At 47.2% G+C, this 18,636-nt stretch overlaps 1 protein-coding gene across 3 annotated transcripts in view; it reads right to left on the bottom strand.

Annotated features, from left to right (window-relative positions):
- Positions 1 to 18,636, bottom strand: part of LOC121554604 (complement factor I) — a 137,496-nt gene that overhangs the window by 89,493 nt on the left and 29,367 nt on the right. For all 3 annotated transcript variants that reach the window (XM_045211890.1, XM_045211889.1, XM_045211888.1), the window contains one exon: positions 11,920 to 11,955. In XM_045211890.1, coding sequence (XP_045067825.1) covers positions 11,920 to 11,955 — 36 coding nt within the window. The remainder of the gene's footprint in view (positions 1 to 11,919; positions 11,956 to 18,636) is intronic.

Here is an 18,636-nt window from a genome sequence, read left to right as displayed (position 1 = left end):
GTTCTAAGGGGCAGTTGACCTTTAATAGTTGTTTCTAAGTGGCAGTTGACCTTTAATAGTTGGTTCTAAGGGGCAGTTGACCTTTAATAGTTGGTTCTAAGTGGCAATTGACCTTTAATAGTTGGTTCTAAGTGGCAGTTGACCTTTAATAGTTGGTTCTAAGGGGCAGTTGACCTTTAATAGTTGGTTCAAAAAGGCAGTTGACCTTTAAGGGTGTAGTTCGCTATACAGTATAGGTCAATTCTATTTCCTAGAAGCTAAACCATATATTTTTTAGGGATATACACTGCTCAAAAAAAATTAAGGGAACACTAAAATAACACATCCTAGATCTGAATGAATGAAATAATCTTATTAAATACTTTTTTCTTTACATAGTTGAATGTGCTGGCAACAAAATCACACAAAAATTATCAATGGAAATCAAATGTATCAACCCATGGACGTCTGGATTTGGAGTCACCCTCAAATTTAAAGTGGAAAACCACACTACAGGCTGATCCAACTTTGATGTAATGTCCTTAAAACAAGTCAAAATGAGGCTCAGTAGTGTGTGTGGCCTCCACTTGCCTGTATGACCTTCCTACAACGCCTGGGCATGCTCCTGATGAGGTGGCGGATGGTCTCCTGAGGGATCTCCTCCCAGACCTGGACTAAAGCATCCGCCAACTCCTGGACAGTCTGTGGTGCAACGTGGCGTTGGTGGATGGAGCGAGACATGATGTCCCAGATGTGCTCAATTGGATTCAGGTCTGGGGAACGGGCGTGCCAGTCCATAGCATCAATGCCTTCCTCTTGCAGGAACTGCTGACACACTCCAGCCACATGAGGTCTAGCATTGTCTTGCATTAGGAGGAACCCAGGGCCAACCGCACCAGCATATGGTCTCACAAGGGGTCTGAGGATCTCATCTCGGTACCTAATGGCAGTCAGGCTAACTCTGGCGAGCACATGGAGGGCTGTGCGGCCCCCCAAAGAAATGCCACCCCACACCATGACTGACCCACCGCCAAACCGGTCATGCTGGAGGATGTTGCAGGCAGCAGAACGTTCTCCACGGCGTCTCCAGACTCTGTCACGTCTGTCACATGTGCTCAGTGTGAACCTGCTTTCATCTGTGAAGAGCACAGTGCGCCAGTGGCGAATTTGCCAATATTGGTGTTCTCTGGCAAATGCCAAACGTCCTGCACGGTGTTGGGCTGTAAGCACAACCCCCACCTGTGGACGTCGGGCCCTCATACTACCCTCATGGAGTCTGTATCTGACCGTTTGAGCAGACACATGCACATTTGTGGCCTGCTGGAGGTCATTTTGCAGGGCTCTGACAGTGCTCCTCCTGCTCCTCCTTGCACAAAGGCGGAGGTAGCAGTCCTGCTGCTGGGTTGTTGCCCTCCTACAACCTCCTCAACGTCTCCTGATGTACTGGCCTGTCTCCTGGTAGCGCCTCCATGCTCTGGACACAACGCTGACAGACACAGCAAACCTTCTTGCCACAGCTCGCATTGATGTGCCATCCTGGATGAGCTGCACTACCTGAACCACTTGTGTGGGTTGTAGACTCCATCTCATGCTACCACTAGAGTGAAAGCACCGCCAGCATTCAAAAGTGACCAAAACATCAGCCAGGAAGCATAGGAACTGAGAAGTGGTCTGTGGTCACCACCTGCAAAACCAGTCCTTTATTGGGGGTGTCTTGCTAATTGCCTATACTTTCCACCTGCTGTCTATCCCATTTGCACAACAGCATGTGAAATGTATTGTCAATCAGTGTTGCTTCCTAAGTGGACAGTTTGATTTCACAGAAGTGTGATTGACTTGGAGTTACATTGTGTTGTTTAAGTGTTCCCTTTAGTTTTTTGAGCAGTGTATTACTTATTAGGTGGAGGTACTGCACCAGTTTATTTATGAATAAATATTTATATATATATATATATATATACACTACACACATACTACACATATAATACTCACATACTTCTGTGTCACACCCTGATCTGTTTCACCTGTCTTTGTGCTTGTCTCCAACCCCTCTAGGTGTCGCCCATCTTCCCCGTTATCCCCTGTGTATTTATACCAGTGTTTTCTGTTTGTCTGTTGCCAGTTCGTCTTGTCTCGTCAAGCGTGTTTTTACTCCTGTTTCTCTCTAGATCCTGTTTTTCCGGTTCTGCCTGCCCTGACCCTGAGCCTGCCTGCTGTTCTGTACCTGTCTGACCCTGCCCTGGATTACTGACCTCTGCCTGCCCTGACCCTGAGCCTGCCTGCTGTTCTGTACCTGTCTGACCCTGCCCTGGATTACTGACCTCTGCCTGCCCTTGACCTGTCGTCTGCCTGCCCCCTGTTTTGTTAATAAACATCTGTGATTCGAACTGTCTGCATCTGGGTCTTATCCTGAGTTCTGATACTTCTGCCTACTTACAGACTGTAACACACATACAGTGCCTTCAGAAAGTGACTTTTTCCACATTTTGTTGTGTTACAGCATGAATTTAAAATGGATTAAACAGAGATGTTGTGTCACTGGCCTACACACAATACCCCATAATTTCAAAGTGGAATTATGTTTTTAGAATTTTGTTGAAATAAATAAAAAATGAAAAGCTGAAATGCCTTGAGTCAATAAGTATTCAACCCCTGTTTAACATGATTTCTGAATGACTACCTCATCTCTGTACCCCACACATACAATTATCTGTAAGGTCCCTCAGTCGAGCAGTGAATTCCAAACACAGATTCAACCACAAAGACCAGGGAGGTTTTCCAATGCCTTGCAAATAAGGGCACCTATTGGTAGATGGGTCAAAATAAAAAAGCAGACATTGAATATCCCTTTGAGCATGGTGAAGTGATTAATTACACTTTGGATGGTGTATCAATACACCCAGCCACTACAAAGATACAGGCATCCTTCCTAACTCAGTTGCCGGAGAGGAAGGAAACCACTCAGGGATTTCACCATGAGGCCAATGGTGACTTTAAAACAGTTACAGAGATTATTGGCTGTGATTGTCACGATCGTCTTCTTGTGAGATATTGGACCAAGGCGCAGCGTGTGCAAAATACATCTCTTATTTAAGGAAGAGAGAAAAACACGAAACCGAACACTATCCAAAAACTAACAAAACAACAAACGACCGTGAAGCTAAATAACGTAAGTGCACAGACAAGCAACAAACGTTCAACATAGACAATTACCCACAAACACATGCTGCCCATGGCTGCCTTAAATATGGCTCCCAATTAGAGACAATAAACCACAGCTGTCTCCAATTGAGAACCAATCCAGGCAGCCATCAACATACAAACACCTAGACAAGACATTACCCCATTAAACCTACAAACACCTAGACAAACCAAAACACATACTTCACCATGTCACACCCTGACCTAACTAAAACATTAATGAAAACAAAGATAACTAAGGCCAGAGTGTGACATAACCCCCCCCCTTAAGGTGCGAACTCCGGGCGCACCAGCATAAAGTCTAGGGGAGGGTCTGGGTGGGCGTCTGTCCACGGTGGCGGCTCTGGCACTGGTCGTGGTCCCCACCCCACCATAGTCACTACCCGCTTTCGTAGCCTCCTCCAAATGACCACCCTCCAACTTAACCCCACTGGATTAAGGGACAGCACCGGACTAAGAGGCAGCACAGGACTAAGGGGCAGCACCGGACTAAGGGGCAGCACCAGGATAAGGGGCAGCACCAGGATAAGGAGCAGCACCAGGATAAGGGGCAGCACCAGGATAAGGGGCAGCACCGGGCTAAATGGCGGATCCTGGCTGGCTGGCTCTGGCGGATCCTGGCTGGCTGGCGGAACCTGGCTGGACGGCTCTGGCGGATCCCGGCTGGACGGCTCTGGCGGATCCTGGCTGGACGGCTCTGGCGGATCCTGTCTGGCGGAAGGCTCTGGCTGATCCTGTCTGGCGGAAGGCTCTGGCTGATCCTGTCTGGACGGCTCTGGCGGATCCTGTCTGGACGGCTCTGGCGGATCCTGTCTGGCGGAAGGCTCTGGCTGATCCTGTCTGGCGGAAGGCTCTGGCTGATCCTGTCTGGCGGAAGGCTCTGGCTGATCCTGTCTGGACGGCTCTGGCGGATCCTGGCTGGACGGCTCATGGCTGGCTGACGGATCTGGCTGCTCATGGCTGGCTGACGAATCTGGCTGCTCATGGCTGGCTGACGGATCTGGCTGTTCATGGCTGGCTGAAGGATCTGGCTGCTCATGGCTGGCTGACGGATCTGGCTGCTCATGGCTGGCTGAAGGATCTGGCTGCTCATGGCTGGCTGACGGATCTGGCTGCTCATGGCTGGCTGAAGGATCTGGCTGCTCATGGCTGGCTGACGGATCTGGCTGCTCATGGCTGGCGGAAGGCTCTGGCCGATCCTGTCTGGCGGAAGGCCTTAGCGGCTCCGGTCTGGCGGAAGGCTTCGGCTGCTCCTGTCTGGCGGAAGGCTCTAGCGGCTCCTGTCTGGCGGAAGGCTTTAGCGGCTCCGGTCTGGCGGAAGGCTTTAGTGGCTCCGGTCTGGCAGACGGCTCTGAAGGCTCATGGCAGACGGGCGGCTTAGCAGGCTCAGTACAGACGGGCAGTTCATGCAGCGCTTGGCAGACGGACAGTTCAGACGGCGTTGGGCAGACGGGCAGTTCAGGCGCCGTTGGGCAGACGGGCAGTTCAAGCGCCGTTGGGCAGACGGGCAGTTCAGGCGCCGTTGGGCAGACGGCAGACTCTGGCCGGCCGAGACGCACTATAGGCCTGGTGCGTGGTGCCGGAACTGGAGGTACCGGGCTGAGGACACGCATCTCAGGGCTAGTGCGGGGAGAAGGAACAGGGCATGCTGGACCCTGGGGACGCACATAAGGCCTAGTGCGTGGTGCCGGAACTGGTGGTCCCGGGCTGAGGACACGCATCTCAGGGCTAGTGCGTTGAGCAGGAACAGGCCGGGCTGGGCTGGCGACGCACACATTAGGCTTAGTACGTGGAGCAGGAACAGGCCGGGCTGGGCTGGCCACGCACACCGTAGGCTTCGTACGTGGAGCAGGAACAGGCCGGGCTGGGCTGGCGACGCACACCTTAGGCTTAGTACGTGGAGCAGGAACAGGCCGGGCTGGGCTGGCCACGCACACCGTAGGCTTCGTGCGTGGAGCAGGAACAGGCCGGGCCGGGCTGGCGACGCACACCTTAGGCTTAGTACGTGGAGCAGGAACAGGCCGGGCTGGGCTGGCCACGCACACCGTAGGCTTCGTACGTGGAGCAGGAACAGGCCGGGCTGGGCTGGCCACGCACACCGTAGGCTTCGTACGTGGAGCAGGAACAGGCCGGGCCGGGCTGGCGACGCACACCTTAGGCTTAGTACGTGGAGCAGGAACCGGCCGGGCTGGACTGGCGACGCACACCGTGGGCTTGATGCGTGGAGTAGGAACAGGTCGGGCTGGGCTGGCGACGCACACCTTAGGCTTAGTACGTGGAACAGGAACCGACCGGGCTGGACTGGCGACGCACACCGTGGGCTTGATGCGTGGAGTAGGAACAGGCCGGTCCGTACTGGGAACACACACCACTGGCCTTAACCGGGGATCAGGAACGGGCCGGACCGGACTGGTAACACACCTCAGTCTCTTACGCCGTGCCTCAACTACTTCCCTCCCTCTACTCGCCAATGGCTCCCGTAATCCGGTAGCCTTCTCTCCACGTCTCCCTGTGGCAGCCTCCTGCTGCCCAGCCGCCCTAAGCCATGTGCCCCCCAAAAAACTTTTTTGGGGGTTGCCTCTCGTCCTTCCGACGATGGCCCTGCTGACGCCGTTGCTCCTCTCTCAGTCGCCTCTCCACTGTTTCACTCCATGGCCGGCGATCCATCCCATCCAGGATCTCCTCCCAAGTCCAAGACCCTTTACCGTCCACAATCTCCTCCCATGTCCAGACCCTTGGCTCCTGGACACGCTGCTTGGTCCTGGTATGGTGGGTAATTCTGTCACGATCGTCTTCTTGTGAGATATTGGACCAAGGCGCAGCGTGTGCAAAATACATCTCTTATTTAAGGAAGAGAGAAAAACACGAAACCGAACACTATCCAAAAACTAACAAAACAACAAACGACCGTGAAGCTAAATAACGTAAGTGCACAGACAAGCAACAAACGTTCAACATAGACAATTACCCACAAACACATGCTGCCCATGGCTGCCTTAAATATGGCTCCCAATTAGAGACAATAAACCACAGCTGTCTCCAATTGAGAACCAATCCAGGCAGCCATCAACATACAAACACCTAGACAAGACATTACCCCATTAAACCTACAAACACCTAGACAAACCAAAACACATACTTCACCATGTCACACCCTGACCTAACTAAAACATTAATGAAAACAAAGATAACTAAGGCCAGAGTGTGACAGTGATAGGAGACAACTGAGGATGGATCAACATCATTGTAGTTACTCCACAATACTAACCTAAATGACAGAGTGAAAAGAAGAAAGCCTGTACAGAATAAAAATAACAGGGCACTAAAGTAAAACTGCAAAAAAATGTGGCAAAGAAATTAACTCTATGTCCTGAATATAAAGCATTATGTTTGGGGCAAATCCAACACAAAACATCACTGAGTACTACTCTATTTTCAAGCATGGTGGTGGCTGAGAGACAAATTCACCTTTCAGCAGGACATTAGTGTCACGACTTCCGCCGAGGCTGCCCCGCCTCCTGGTTCGGGTAGGCTTCGGCGTTCATCGTCACCGGAGTACTAGCTACTGCCGATCCCATTCTCATCACTCCACTTGTCATTTCTTGTCAATCACACACACCTGGTGCTCATTCCCCTAATTAGTATGTGTATAAGTGTTCCCTCTGTTCCCCTTGTCTTTGTGAGTGATTGTTTATTGTGAGAGTGAGGAGCTCGGTTGAGCTACTCTTCTATATGTACTTGCCAAGGTGGAATGTTTCCCTTGTTATAGTTTCGTGTTGACGCTGGGAGTGTTTGATTTATGTAAACGGAATAAACTCTGGACTTCGGTGTTTTACCTCCTGCGCCTGACTCCTTCATTCACACCTCGCCACAGAATCACTCACCTGATCTGATATGGAGTCAGCAGGAGAAGACCGCATGCCTGGAGTTGTGGCAAGGGTCCAGGAGCATTCCTCGATGCTGGCCAGCTTGGGGGAAGCGATGGATCGGGTTCTTCAGGTAGTAGAACGCCTGGAGAGGAGAGGACCTGATCTATCGAGACCAGCTGGTCAACCGGGTCCAGCTACCTACACCCCAGTCCCTTGTGGGATCCAGATATCCCGGGCCACTGGCGTTTGATGGGGCGGCAGCGCGATGTAAGGGATTTATGCTCCAACTCTAGCTGTATTTCTCCAGCATCAGGCCGGCGCCACTGGAGCAGGAGAAGTTATCCGTCCTCATTTCCTGCCTTTGTGGGAGAGCCCTGGAGTGGCATCACGGCAACAACAAAAAAACGGCCCGAAAGAGGCGAGCAAACTCCCCGTAGTCCTCCAACGCGGCACCTCTCTCGTTCCACACCACGTTGGAGGACTACGGGGAGTTTGCTCGCCTCTTTCGGGCCGTTTTTGATCACCCGCCTGAGGGTCGAGAGGCGGGCGAACGACTGGTCCATCTGAGGCAGGGGACGAGGACCGCACAGGACAAAGCGCTGGAGTTCCGGACACAGGCAGCGGGGTCCTGGTGGAACGAGCGGGCCCTGATCGACCATTTCCGGTGCCACCTAAGGGAGGACGTCCGACGGGAGCTAGCCTGCCGTGATGCCATGCTATCGTTCTTCCAACTGGTGGACATGGCCATCTGGCTGGACAATCTGCTAGCAGCAAGAGGACGTCCTGGTAGGGGTCTGCCCGTTCCCACTCCGGACGACTTTGACCCCGAGCAGATGGAGCTGGGGGGAGCCACCGGTCGAGAGAGCGCAGGAGGTCAGCGACAGTGCCACTCTGGTGGCACGAAGGGACAATCCACCTCACGTCGCAGTCAACGTTCTTTTGGGTCTGGAGGCGGTAGGCAGGGTACTCACGCATCACCCCAGGTAACGAACACCCAAACTTGTTCAGAGCCCTTTGCGGCGCACTGTCCCTATCTATCTCCTTTCCCGATCACCTGGTAGTTTCCTAGTGTAGGGCGCTAGTCGATTCAGGCGCAGCTGGGAACTTTATGGACAGGGCATTTGCACGCCGTCAAGGCATTTCATTGGTTTCCCTATCCATTCCACTCCCCATCAGAGCACTTGATAGTCGACCATTAGGGTCTTGGTTGGTTAAGGAGGTTACTGTACCAGTCACCATGATTACGCAGGAGACGCATGTTGAGCAGATCACCTTTATGATTATTGAGTCTCCTGCTTACCCTGTAGTCTTGGGTATCCCATGGTTAGCCCTTCACAACCCCAATTTCTCATGGCCGCAGAAGGTTCTTACAGGGTGGTCGCGTGAGTGTCCGGGTAGGTGTCTAGGTGTTTCCGTTGGTGCGACCACGGTGGAAAGTCCAGACGGTACCCCCACCGTGCGCATTCCCCCCGAATACCATGATCTGGCGCTCGCATTTTCCAAGACACAAGCGACAAAATTACCACCTCATCAGGAGGGGGATTGCGCGATAAACCTTCGGGTAGACGCTGTACCTCCCAGGAGTCATGTGAATCCCCTGTCGCAGGCTGAAACGGAGGCTATGGAAACATACGTCACCGAGTCCCTGCGCCAGGGGTATATACGTCCCTCCACTTCACCTGCCTCCTTTAGTCACACCTCGTCACAATTAGCCTAAAACACAAGGCCAAATATACACTGGCGTTGCTTACCAAGATGACACCGAATGTTCCTGAGTGGCCTAGTTACAGTTTTGACTTAAATCGGCTTGAAAATCTAAAATCTAAAGTAACACAATAAAATAACAATAACGAGGCTATATACAGGGGGTGCCGGTACCGAGTCAATGTGCGGGGGTACAGGTTAGTCGAGGTAATTTGTACATGTAGGTAGGGGTAAAGTGACTATAGATAGATAATAAACAGTGAGTAGCAGCAGTGTAAAAACAAAGGGGGGAGGTGTCAATCTAAATAGTCTGGGTGGTCATTTGATTAAATGTTCAGCAGTCTTTAGACTTAGCATTCCGGTACCGCTTGCTGTGCGGTAGCAGAGAAAACAGTCTATGACTAGGGTGGCTGGAGTCTATGACAATTTTTATGACCTTCCTCTGACACCGCCTGGTATTGAGGTCCTGCACCCCTGAGAGGCCCGCGTGTTGAGGATCAGCGTGGCAGATGTGTTGTTACCTACCCTTACCACCTGGGGGATGCCCATCAGGAAGTCCAGGATCCAGTTGCAGAGGGAGGTGTTTAGTCTCAGGGTCCTTAGCTTAGTGATGAGCTTTGTGGGTACTATGGTGTTGAACGCTGAGCTGCAGTCAATGAATAGCATTCTTACATAGGTGTTCCTTTTGTCCAGGTGGGAAAGGGCAGTGTGTAGTGCGATTGAGATCGGTGGATCTGTTGGGGCGGTATGCGAATTGGAGTGGGTCTAGGTATAGTACAGTATATCCTTCTCATCGGACACATTAAAGAAATAAATATTTGTCCAGTTCGAGGTGAGTAATCGCTGTTACAAACAATGCGACAATCCAGGTATGCAAAACTCTTAGACACTTACCCAGAAAGACTCACAGCTGTAATCACTGTCAAAGGTGATTCTAACATGTATTGACTCAGGGGGTTGAATACTAATCTAATCAAGATATACAGTGCATTCTGAGAGGATTCAGACCACTTCCCCTTTTTCCACATTTTGTTACGTCACAGCCTAATTCTAAAATCAATTAAATAAAATGTTTTCCTCATCAATCTAAACACAATACCCCATAATGGCAAAGCAAAAACAGGTTTTTACACTTTTTTTCAAAATTATGAAAAATAAAAAACATAAATACCTTATTTACATAAGTATTCAGATCCTTTGCTATGAGACTCGAAATTGAGCTCAGGTGCATCCTGTTTCCATTGATCATCCTTGAGATGTTTCTACAACTTGATTGAAGTTCACCTGTGGTAAATTCAATTGATTGGACATGATTTGGAAAGGCACACCCCTGTCTATATAAGGTCCCACAGTTGACAGTGCATGTCAGAGCAAAACCCAAGCCATGAGGTCGAAGGAATTGTCTGTAGATCTCTGAAACAGGATTTTGTCAAGGCACAGATCTGGGGGGTGGGTACCAAAAATGTCTGCAGCATTGAAGGTCCCCAAGAACACAGTGGCCTCCATCATTCTTAAATGGAAGAAGTTTGGAACCACCAAGACTCTTCCTAGAGCTGGCCGCCCGGCCAAACTGAGCAATCGTGGGTGAAGGGCCTTGGTCAGGGAGGTGACCAAGAACTCCAGAGTTCCTCTGTGGAGATGGGAGAACCTTCCAGAAGGACAACCATCTCTGCAGCACTCTACCAATCAGGCCTTTATGGTAGAGTGGCCAGACGGAAGCCACTCCTCAGTAAAAGGCACATGACAGCCCGCTTGGAGTTTGCCAAAAGGCACCTAAAGACTCTCAGACCATGAGAAACAGGATTCCCTGGTTTGATGAAACCAATATTGAACTCTTTGGCCTGAATGCCAAGCCTCATGTCTGGAGGAAACCTGGCACCATCCCTACGGTGAAGCATGGTGGTGGCAGAATCATGCTGTGGGGATGTTTTTCAGCGGCAGGGACTGGGAGACTAGTCAGGATCGAGGGAAAGATGAACGGAGCAAAGTACAGAGAGATCCTTGATGAAAACCTGTTCCAGTGTGCTCAGGACCTCAGACTGGGGTGAAGGTTCACATTCCAACAGGACGATGACCCTAAGCACACAGCCAAGACAACGCAGGAGTGGCTTCGGGACAAGTCTCTGAATGTCCTTGAGTGGCCCATTCAGAGCCCGGACTTAAACCCGATCAAACATCTCTGGAGAGACCTGAAAATGGCTGTACAGCGACGCTCCCCATCCAACCTGACAGAGCTTGAGAGGATCTGCAGAGAAGAATGGGAGAAACTCCCCAAATACAGGTGTGCCAAGCTTGTAGCGTCATACCAAAGAAGACTCGAGTCTGTAATCGCTGCCAAAGGTGCTTCAACAAAGTACTGAGGAAAGGGTCTGAATACTTATGTAAATGTTATTGTTCTGTTTTGTTTTTTTTATACATTTGCAAACATTTCTGAAAACCTGTTTTTGCTTTGTCATTATGGGGTGTTGTGTGTAGATTGACAACAACAAAATGTTTTAATCCATTTTAGAATAAGGCTGTAACATAACAAAATGTGGATAAAGTCAAGGGGTCTGAATACTTTTCAAATGCACTATATTATTTTTTTATTTCTTTTTTAAAATGAATAATAATAATGTTTTTCCACTTTGACATTAGAATATTTTTTGTAGATCGTTGCCAAAAAATGACCATTAAACCAATTTTAATCCAACTTTGTAACACAACAACATTTCGAAAAAGTCAAGGGGTTTGAATACTTTCTGAAGGCACTGTACATATTAAATCCGAACTCAAGTTCCTCAGAAGAGAAGGTTACACTACATAAAAACATATTACCAAATGCTAGAAGAAAACATTCTACAAAACAAAACACCGACAACATTAACAAAGACACCACCCTAGAGCAAGGTGGATAAAAACAGAAAAATGCTGGACTTAATTTCATTTTACATTTACATCATTTAGCAGACGCTCTTATCCAGAGCCACTTACAAATTGGTGCATTCAACTTATGATAGCCAGTGGGACAACCACTTTACAATATTTGTTTTGTTATTTTTATTTTATTTGTAATATTTATTTTTTTCAGGTTTTTTTATTTCAAAATTGTTATTTTTTATTTTTTAGAGTAAGTTATTATTTCGAAATATAAGATGAAAAATATAAATCTAAAAACGATACGTACCTTGTTTAGGAGACAAGAATTCCGGAACTCTGGAACCTGAAAACAAACAGATCATCTTGTCTCAATACACACACCTGGTTCCCATTTCCCCCTGATTAGTATGTGTATATATGTGTCCTCTGGTTCCCCCTGATTAGTATGTGTATATATGTGTCCTCTGGTTCCCATTTCCCCTGATTAGTATGTGTATATATGTGTCCTCTGGTTCCCCCTGATTAGTATGTGTATATATGTGTCATCTGGTTCCCATTCCCCCTGATTAGTATGTGTATATATGTGTCCTCTGGTTTCCCATTCCCCCTGATTAGTATGTGTATATATGTGTCCTCTGGTTCCCATTCCCCCTGGTTAGTATGTGTATATATGTGTCCTCTGGTTCCCATTTCCCCCTGATTAGTATGTGTATATATGTGTCCTCTGGTTCCCATTTCCCCTGATTAGTATGTGTATATATGTGTCCTCTGGTTCCCATTCCCCCTGATTAGTATGTGTATATATGTGTCCTCTGGTTCCCCATTCCCCCTGATTAGTATGTGTATATATGTGTCCTCTGGTTCCCATTCCCCCTGATTAGTATGTGTATTAATGTGTCCTCTGGTTCCCATTCCCCCTGGTTAGTATGTGTATATATGTGTCCTCTGGTTCCCATTTCCCCCTGATTAGTATGTGTATATATGTGTCCTCTGGTTCCCATTTCCCCTGATTAGTATGTGTATATATATGTCCTCTGGTTCCCATTCCCCCTGATTAGTATGTGTATATATGTGTCCTCTGGTTCCCCCTGATTACTATGTGTATATATGTGTCCCCTGGTTCCCATTCCCCCTGATTAGTATGTGTATATATGTGTCCTCTGGTTCCCATTCCCCCTGATTAGTATGTGTATATATGTGTCATCTGGTTCCCATCCCCCCTGATTAGTATGTGTATATATGTGTCCTCTGGTTCCCATTTCCCCCTGGTTACTATGTGTATATATGTGCCCTCTGGTTCCCATTTCCCCCTGATTAGTATGTGTATATATGTGTCCTCTGGTTCCCATTCCCCCTGATTAGTATGTGTATATATGTGTCCTCTGGTTCCCATTCCCCCTGATTATTATGTGTATATATGTGTCCTCTGGTTCCCATTTCCCCTGATTAGTATGTGTATATATGTGTCCTCTGGTTCCCATTCCCCCTGATTACTCTGTGTATATATGTGTCCTCTGGTTCCCATTCCCCCTGATTAGTATGTGTATATATGTGCCCTCTGGTTCCCATTTCCCCCTGATTACTATGTGTATATATGTGTCCTCTGTTCCCCATTCCCCCTGATTAGTATGTGTATATATGTGTCCTCTGGTTCCCATTCCCCCTGATTAGTATGTGTATATATGTGTCCTCTGGTTCCCCCTGATTACTATGTGTATATATGTGTCCCCTGGTTCCCATTCCCCCTGATTAGTATGTGTATATATGTGTCCTCTGGTTCCCCATTCCCCCTGATTAGTATGTGTATATATGTGTCCTCTGGTTCCCATTCCCCCTGGTTAGTATGTGTATATATGTGTCCTCTGGTTCCCATTTCCCCCTGATTAGTATGTGTATATATGTGTCCTCTGGTTCCCATTTCCCCTGATTAGTATGTGTATATATGTGTCCTCTGGTTCCCATTCCCCCTGATTAGTATGTGTATATATGTGTCCTCTGGTTCCCCCTGATTACTATGTGTATATATGTGTCCCCTGGTTCCCATTCCCCCTGATTAGTATGTGTATATATGTGTCCTCTGGTTCCCATTCCCCCTGATTAGTATGTGTATATATGTGTCCTCTGGTTCCCATTCCCCCTGATTAGTATGTGTATATACAGTGGGGGAAAAAAGTATTTAGTCAGCCACCAATTGTGCAAATTCTCCCACTTAAAAAGATGAGAGAGGCCTGTAATTTTCATCATAGGTACACGTCAACTATGACAGACAAACTGAGATTTTTTTTCTCCAGAAAATCACATTGTAGGATTTTTTATGAATTTATTTGCAAATTATGGTGGAAAATAAGTATTTGGTCACCTACAAACAAGCAAGATTTCTGGCTCTCACAGACCTGTAACTTCTTCTTTAAGAGGCTCCTCTGTCCTCCACTCGTTACCTGTATTAATGGCACCTGTTTGAACTTGTTATCAGTATAAAAGAAACCTGTCCACAACCTCAAACAGTCACACTCCAAACTCCACTATGGCCAAGACCAAAGAGCTGTCAAAGGACAACAGAAACAAAATTGTAGACCTGCACCAGGCTGGGAAGACTGAATCTGCAATAGGTAAGCAGCTTGGTTTGAAGAAATCAACTGTGGGAGCAATTATTAGGAAATGGAAGACATACAAGACCACTGATAATCTCCCTCGATCTGGGGCTCCACGCAAGATCTCACCCCGTGGGGTCAAAATGATCACAAGAACGGTGAGCAAAAATCCCAGAACCACACGGGGGGACCTAGTGAATGACCTGCAGAGTGCTGGGACCAAAGTAGCAAAGCCTACCATCAGTAACACACTACGCCGTCAGGGACTCAAATCCTGCAGTCCCCCTGTTTAAGCCAGTACATGTCCAGGCCCGTCTGAAGTTTGCTAGAGTGCATTTGGATGATCCAGAAGAGGATTGGGGAGAATGTCATATGGTCAGATGAAACCAAAATAGAACTTTTTTGGTAAAAACTCAACTCGTCGTGTTTGGAGGACAAAGAATGCTGAGTTGCATCCAAAGAACACCATACCTACTGTGAAGCATGGGGGTGGAAACATCATGCTTTGGGGCTGTTTTTCTGCAAAAGGACCAGGACGACTGATCCGTGTAAAAGAAAGAATGAATGGGACCATGTATCATGAGATTTTGAGTGAAAACCTCCTTCCATCAGCAAGGGCATTGAAGATGAAATGTGGCTGGGTCTTTCAGCATGACAATGATCCCAAACACACCGCCCGGGCAACGAAGGAGTGGCTTCATAAGAAGCATTTCAAGGTCCTGGAGTGGCCTAGCCAGTCTCCAGATCTCAACCCCATAGAAAATATTTGGAGGGAGTTGAAAGTCCGTGTTGCCCAGCAACAGCCCCAAAACATCACTGCTCTAGAGGAGATCTGCATGGAGGAATGGGCCAAAATACCAGCAACAGTGTGTGAAAACCTTGTGAAGACTTACAGAAAAAGTTTGACCTGTGTCATTGCCAACAAAGGGTATATAACAAAGTATTGAGAAACTTTTGTTATTGACCAAATACTTATTTTCCACCATAATTTGCAAATAAATTCATTAAAAATCCTACAATGTGATTTTCTGGAATTTTTTTTTCTCATTTTGTCTGTCATAGTTGACATGTACCTATGATGAAAATTACAGGTCTCTCTCATCTTTTAAGTGGGAGAACTTGCACAATTGGTGGCTGACTAAATACTTTTTTTCCCCACTGTATGTGTCCTCTGGTTCCCATTCCCCCTGGTTAGTATGTGTATATATGTGTCCTCTGGTTCCCATTTCCCCCTGATTAGTATGTGTATATATGTGTCCTCTGGTTCCCATTTCCCCTGATTAGTATGTGTATATATATGTCCTCTGGTTCCCATTCCCCCTGATTAGTATGTGTATATATGTGTCCTCTGGTTCCCCCTGATTACTATGTGTATATATGTGTCCCCTGGTTCCCATTCCCCCTGATTAGTATGTGTATATATGTGTCCTCTGGTTCCCATTCCCCCTGATTACTATGTGTATATATGTGTCCTCTGGTTCCCATTCCCCCTGATTAGGATGTGTATATATGTGTCCTCTGGTTCCCATTCCCCCTGATTAGTATGTGTATATATGTGTCCTCTGGTTCCCATTTCCCCCTGGTTACTATGTGTATATATGTGCCCTCTGGTTCCCATTTCCCCCTGATTAGTATGTGTATATATGTGTCCTCTGGTTCCCATTCCCCCTGATTAGTATGTGTATATATGTGTCCTCTGGTTCCCATTCCCCCTGATTATTATGTGTATATATGTGTCCTCTGGTTCCCATTTCCCCTGATAAGTATGTGTATATATGTGTCCTCTGGTTCCCATTCCCCCTGATTACTCTGTGTATATATGTGTCCTCTGGTTCCCATTCCCCCTGATTAGTATGTGTATATATGTGCCCTCTGGTTCCCATTTCCCCCTGATTACTATGTGTATATATGTGTCCTCTGGTTCCCATTCCCCCTGATTACTATGTGTATATATGTGTCCTCTGGTTCCCCATTCCCCCTGATTAGTATGTGTATATATGTGTCCTCTGGTTCCCATTCCCCCTGATTAGTATGTGTATATATGTGTCCTCTGGTTCCCATTTCCCCCTGATTAGTATGTGTATATATGTGTCCTCTGGTTCCCATTTCACCCTGATTAGTATGTGTATATATGTGTCCTCTGTTTCCCATTCCCCCTGATTAGTATGTGTATATATGTGTCCTCTGGTTCCCATTCCCCCTGATTAGTATGTGTATATATGTGTCCTCTGGTTCCCCATTTCCCCTGATTAGTATGTGTATATATGCGTCCCCTGGTTCCCATTCCCCCTGATTAGTATGTGTATATATGCGTCCTCTGGTTCCCATTCCCCCTGATTAGTATGTGTATATATGTGTCCTCTGGTTCCCATTCCCCCTGATTACTATGTGTATATATGTGTTCTCTGGTTCCCATTCCCCCTGGTTAGTATGTGTATATATGTGTCCTCTGGTTCCCATTTCCCCCTGATTAGTATGTGTATATATGTGTCCTCTGGTTCCCATTTCCCCTGATTAGTATGTGTATATATGTGTCCTCTGGTTCCCATTCCCCCTGATTAGTATGTGTATATATGTGTCCTCTGGTTCCCCCTGATTACTATGTGTATATATGTGTCCCCTGGTTCCCATTCCCCCTGATTAGTATGTGTATATATGTGTCCTCTGGTTCCCATTCCCCCTGATTAGTATGTGTATATATGTGTCCTCTGGTTCCCATTCCCCCTGATTAGTATGTGTATATATGTGTCCTCTGGTTCCCATTCCCCCTGGTTAGTATGTGTATATATGTGTCCTCTGGTTCCCATTTCCCCCTGATTAGTATGTGTATATATGTGTCCTCTGGTTCCCATTCCCCCTGATTACTATGTGTATATATGTGTTCTCTGGTTCCCATTCCCCCTGATTACTATGTGTATATATGTGTCCTCTGGTTCCCATTCCCCCTGATTAGTATGTGTATATATGTGTCCTCTGGTTCCCATTCCCCCTGGTTAGTATGTGTATATATGTGTCCCCTGGTTCCCATCCCCCCTGATTACTATGTGTATATATGTGTCCTCTGGTTCCCCCTGATTAGTATGTGTATATATGTGTCCTCTGGTTCCCATTCCCCCTGATTAGTAATTGTATATATGTGTCCTCTGGTTCCCATTCCCCCTGATTATTATGTGTATATATGTGTCCTCTGGTTCCCATTCCCCCTGATTAATATGTGTATATATGTGTCCCCTGGTTCCCCCTGATTACTATGTGTATATATGTGTCCTCTGGTTCGCATTTCCCCTGATTAGTATGTGTATATATGTGTCCTCTGGTTCCCATTCCCCCTGATTACTCTGTGTATATATGTGTCCCTTGGTTCCCATTCCCCCTGATTACTATGTGTATATATGTGTCCTCTGGTTCCCATTCCCCCTGATTAGTATGTGTATATATGTGTCCTCTGGTTCCCATTCCCCCTGATTAGTATGTGTATATATGTGCCCTCTGGTTCCCATTTCCCCCTGATTACTATGTGTATATATGTGTCCTCTGGTTCCCATTCCCCCTGATTACTATGTGTATATATGTGTCCTCTGGTTCCCATTCCCCCTGATTACTATGTGTATATATGTGTCCTCTGGTTCCCCCTGATTAGTATGTGTATATATGTGTCCTCTGGTTCCCCCTGATTAGTTTGTGTATATATGTGTCCTCTGGTTCCCATTTCCCCCTGATTAGTATGTGTATATATGTGTCCTCTGGTTCCCATTCCCCCTGATTACTATGTGTATATATGTGCACTCTGGTTCCCATTCCCCCTGATTAGTATGTGTATATATGCGTCCCCTGGTTCCCATTTCCCCTGATTACTATGTGTATATATGTGTCCTCTGGTTCCCATTCCCCCTGATTACTATGTGTATATATGTGTCCTCTGGTTCCCATTCCCCCTGATTAGTATGTGTATATATGTGTCCTCTGGTTCCCATTCCCCCTGATGACTATGTGTATATATGTGTTCTCTGGTTCCCATTCCCCCTGATTACTATGTGTATATATGTGTCCTCTGGTTCCCATTCCCCCTGATTAGTATGTGTATATATGTGTCCTCTGGTTCCCATTTCCCCCTGGTTAGTATGTGTATATATGTGTCCCCTGGTTCCCATTTCCCCTGATTACTATGTGTATATATGTGTCCTCTGGTTCCCCCTGATTAGTATGTGTATATATGTGTCCTCTGGTTCCCATTCCCCCTGATTACTATGTGTATATATGTGTCCTCTGTTCCCCATTCCCCCTGATTAGTATGTGTATATATGTGTCCTCTGGTTCCCATTCCCCCTGATTAGTATGTGTATATATGTGTCCTCTGGTTCCCCCTGATTACTATGTGTATATATGTGTCCCCTGGTTCCCATTCCCCCTGATTAGTATGTGTATATATGTGT

This window comes from Coregonus clupeaformis, chromosome 39 (assembly GCF_020615455.1).
Source record: "Coregonus clupeaformis isolate EN_2021a chromosome 39, ASM2061545v1, whole genome shotgun sequence".
Taxonomy (NCBI): Eukaryota; Metazoa; Chordata; class Actinopteri; order Salmoniformes; family Salmonidae; genus Coregonus; species Coregonus clupeaformis.
Note: the sequence above shows the minus strand (reverse complement) of the source record. Positions and strands in the feature narration are given on the sequence as shown.